General features: G+C 48.8%; 1 protein-coding gene across 4 annotated transcripts in view; it reads left to right on the forward strand.

The window, feature by feature from the left end:
* The first annotated feature begins 585 nt into the window (after nucleotides 1-585).
* Nucleotides 586-4,107, forward strand: part of eda (ectodysplasin A) — a 28,706-nt gene continuing 25,184 nt past the window's right edge. For 2 of the 4 annotated variants that reach the window (XM_053679421.1, XM_053679423.1), the window contains exon 1: nucleotides 592-1,108. In XM_053679421.1, the coding sequence (XP_053535396.1) occupies nucleotides 827-1,108 (282 nt within the window). In that variant the 5' untranslated portion in view covers nucleotides 592-826. Of the gene's footprint in view, nucleotides 1,109-4,107 lie in introns of all 4 variants that reach the window. The other 2 variants (XM_053679424.1, XM_053679422.1) reach the window with 2 other exon arrangements.

Below are 4,107 nucleotides of genomic sequence, written 5' to 3' on the forward strand. Positions count from 1 at the left end.
CAGGGTTAATAGCAAATATCATTTTACTGACAACAACAACCACAAAAAAACCACAAACTAACAGTCTGGTGCAGATGCTTGTACAAAACAACAGACAACACCACAGCAGCTGCAGGAGCAAAGCCACCCTGCTGCCCATGTGTTCATCTAGACCGTTCCTCCTGCAGTCAGAGTTCCTCCACTGTTCCTCTCACAACACACACATCATGACTGAATCCCTTTGCCTTTGTTTTCCTGTGATTGCTTTAAATCACATAATGGGATCACATTAAATAAATACTTCACCTGATCACCTGATCACCTGATAACCTGTTCACCTGATCACCTGATTACCTGTTCACCTGTTCACCTGATCACCTGATTACCTGTTCACCTGATCACCTGATTACCTGATCACCTGTTCACCTGATCACCTGTTCACCTGATCACCTGTTCAGATGTGATTTGATAGAAAGTTTCTTCTGCTCGTGAAATCTCTCTAATAAACTCCAATCCGCGCGCTTCTGTATCTCCGGCAGAAAGCTTTCCAGCGCGATGACATCATCACACAAAACCAATCACAACCGAGAGGGCGTGGTCCTCCGGAAACTGGTTCTCTGATAGCGAGCGAGCGCGAGAGTATTACAGGACAACCTGGGGTCTGGTGCGCGCGCGTGTCATCATACAGATATATATATACTTTATATACACACATATATGTGTGTGCGTGTTTGAGATTGAGCGCGCATCCAGGTGCAGGTTTGTGTCGCGCGCTGCCGTCGGTGAGCCATGCCGAAGTGAGCGGAGGGAGATCAGTGAAGCGCGTGCGTGCGGGTGAATAAAGATAATGGGGTCGGTCACAGAGAGTCCGGAGGAGAGCGCGAGCAAACCGGCGGTGAAGTGCGTGTGCCAGAGTCGGTGCGGCGGAGGCGGAGGCGGAAGCTGGAAAGCGTTCGCGGGTCTATTCGCGCTGTCGCTCGCGCTGCATCTCGTAACGCTCGCGTGCTACGTGGAGCTGCGCTCCGAGGTCGAGCGCGAGATCCGGATCCAGAAGAGTGGCAGCGGCGCCGAGGCTCCTCCGGTCCCCGCGCGAGGAGGAGGAGGAGGAGGAGGAGAAGTGCACGAGCAGGTAAAAGCCAAAACAACCCATTAATTTCACAACCACTAATCCACTCTTCTGTTAAAGCACGCGCGCTGTCAGTGTCAGTGACCTTTAAAACCTACTGCTTTTACTGTGTATGTGAGCGTGTGTGTGCGTGCGTGCGTGTGTGTGTGTGTGTGTGAGAGAGAGAGAGAGAGAGAGAGAGATCCAGGTCGTTTCCTGCTGGTCTTTTCACGGTGAGTTTGTTAGCAGTCTATTGTTCAGGGCCATTGTCCCCGTGTACGCGCTGTGACGAGACAGACGAAAAGCGCTCAAGGTGCGCACGAGCACCGCGCTGTGAACTCTCTAACACACACACACACACACACACACACACACACACCTATACAGTACATCCCCTCTGCTCCCCACAGAGTGCACTACACAATGACCTGTACACTCTTTGTAGTGCACTAGATATCAGACCGAGAACACTTCACACTCAACACTACTGACTGTAGCACACGCGCGCTGTTCATACCCACTGGCAAGCGCGAGCCGCACTGACGGAGGTTCCCGGTAACGGATGAGCTGTGTGTGTGTGTGTGTGTGTGTGTGTGTGTGTGTCCTGAGGCTACATTATTCATGCTGCAGAAACATCTGTCAGTTTTAACGAGCCACGCGCTCAGTGTCAGCGGCGAAACTCGCTCTGCGCGTGTGTGTTTCCAGGAAACTTTGAACATGTTGCCCTGACAACAAATGATTGATAGATCTAGCGTCAGTCTGTCCGAATCTTTCTGCTGTGACATGTAGATAACAGTCTGGTCATTTACTGTCTCTCTCTCTCTGTCTCTCTGTCTCACTCACACACACACACACACACACACACACACACACACACACATACAAAACCCAAGCGTCTCTGCAAGTGTTACCTGTGTGTGTGTGTGTGTGTGTGTGTGTGTGTGTGTGTGTGTGAAGCAGTTCATTAAGCCTCATTAATAAACTCTCTCTCTCTCTGTGTCTCTCTGTCTGTCTCTGTGTCTCTCTCTGTCTCTCTCTCTCTGTCTTTGTGTCTGTCTCTGTGTCTTTGTCTGTGTCTCTCTCTGTCTCTCTCTCTCTGTCTTTGTGTCTGTCTCTGTGTCTTTGTCTGTGTCTCTCTCTGTCTCTGTGTTTCTCGGTCTGTTTCTGTGTCTCTCTCTGTCTCTCTCTGTGTGTCTCTCTCTGTGTCTTTGTCTGTGTCTCTGTCTGTGTCTCTCTCTGTCTCACTATGTCTCTCTGTCTCTGTGTCTCTGTATGTGTCTTTCTCTGTCTGTCTCTGTGTGTCTCTCTGTCTCTGTGTCTCTGTATGTGTCTTTCTCTGTCTGTCTCTGTGTCTCTCTCTGTGGCTGTCTCTCTCTGTCTTTGTCTCTGTGTCTGTCTCCTTGTCTCTGTCTCTGTCTGTCTCTCTCTCTGTGTCTTTTTGTCTGTTTCTGTGTCTCTCTCTGTGTCTGTCTCTCTGTGTGTCTCTGTGTGTGTGTCTCTCTCTGTCCTGTCTTACACTCATGCTACCTGTCCTAGTTTCCACCTTATATCACTTTCTCTTTCTTCCTCTGTTTTTCTTTCTTTCTGTGTGTCTCTTTTGTCCCTCTCCTTTGTCTTTCTTTCTCTGTCTCTTTCTATATCTTTCTCTCTTGCTTTCAGTTCCACTCGTACTTTTGATCTCTCTTTCCTCCTCCCCACCTTTCTTTCTTCCTGCATCTCTCTTTCTCTTGTTCTCTGTGTCCGTCTCCTCGGGCACTGTGGCATTTGGCCAGAGCACAGTGTGATCTCTCTCTCTCTCTCTCTCTGTCTCGCTCTCTCTCTCTGTCTCTCTGTCTCGCTCTCTCTCTCACACACACACATACTCTTTATACACATGCCTTATTAAAGCTGGGAATGTGTAGGATTCCATTCCAACAGGATATTACCTTATTACAACCAGTCCATAATTACTGTACGCACACACACACACACACACACACACACACACACACACACTCGTCTCAGCTGGTAAAATGCAGTTATAAACGTGTCTTGCGTTCACATTCCTGTTGTTGGGGATTGTAAATCCACCCTGCAGTACAGTATTGCGCGTGTTTTATCGCAGGTCACGATATCGTACACAAATAACGACCACATGTTGATGTGCAGCTGTTCTGTCGAACCCTAAGCCCTGCCTCCTTAGGCTAATTATAGCTTACTCATGTCAGCTAACTAGCTTCATACACTGCCTGTTAACTAGCTGCGGTGCTACGTTACCCAGCTAGCTGAACATGTTCGCTTTCAACCACTCACAGCAGTATGATGTCATCAGTGTGCACCATGGGCTCCTCCCACCAGTGGGATCCAGATCATGTGACTAACGATGGTCGTCAGCGATCCGTCATTTGGAACCATGCTCATCAGCGATCGGTTGTAGTGTTTACACACTGTGTAAAGTGCGATTTCAGTATCCGTGATGTGACCCGGAGAGCCGCATCGACTGTAGGACAGTCACCGACAAAAAGTCTCTAGATTTGTCACTAGATGCTGTAAGTATCTCAGAAGTGGGCGGAGTCAGAAGGACGTGCTGATGACATCAGATAGCGATTGGTTAAAAGGAAATTTGATCCAGGAACTGCTTTAACGAAATCACACTGAAGTTAATGGCTAACTTCTGGCTCTTTAATCAGGCCCTAGCTAGGCAGCCTACCTTCTGAGGGGTAGTGATGAAGTGCCCTTCCACTGCCCTTGTTGTGTAAATCGTTTCTGTTCTTCGGTCCGGAAAATTCAGTGTGGAGGTTTGGATGGAAACAGAACTGACGTGAGCGGCTGGCTTTTACTGAGCGTGCTCCATATGGCAGCTGAGCCTGGAGTGCACTACTGAGTGATCACTAATGAGGGATCATACACATCAAACAGGTGGAGAGAGAGAGAGAGAGAGAGAGAGAGAGAGAGAGAGAGAATTTGCCTGAGTTTAATAGCACAGTTGTTAACAGCTGCATCTGTTTAAAGCTCGAGCCAACACACAGATGTGTGTGTGTGTG

This window comes from Ictalurus punctatus, unplaced genomic scaffold (genome assembly GCF_001660625.3).
Source record: "Ictalurus punctatus breed USDA103 unplaced genomic scaffold, Coco_2.0 tig00163742, whole genome shotgun sequence".
NCBI lineage: Eukaryota > Metazoa > Chordata > Actinopteri > Siluriformes > Ictaluridae > Ictalurus > Ictalurus punctatus.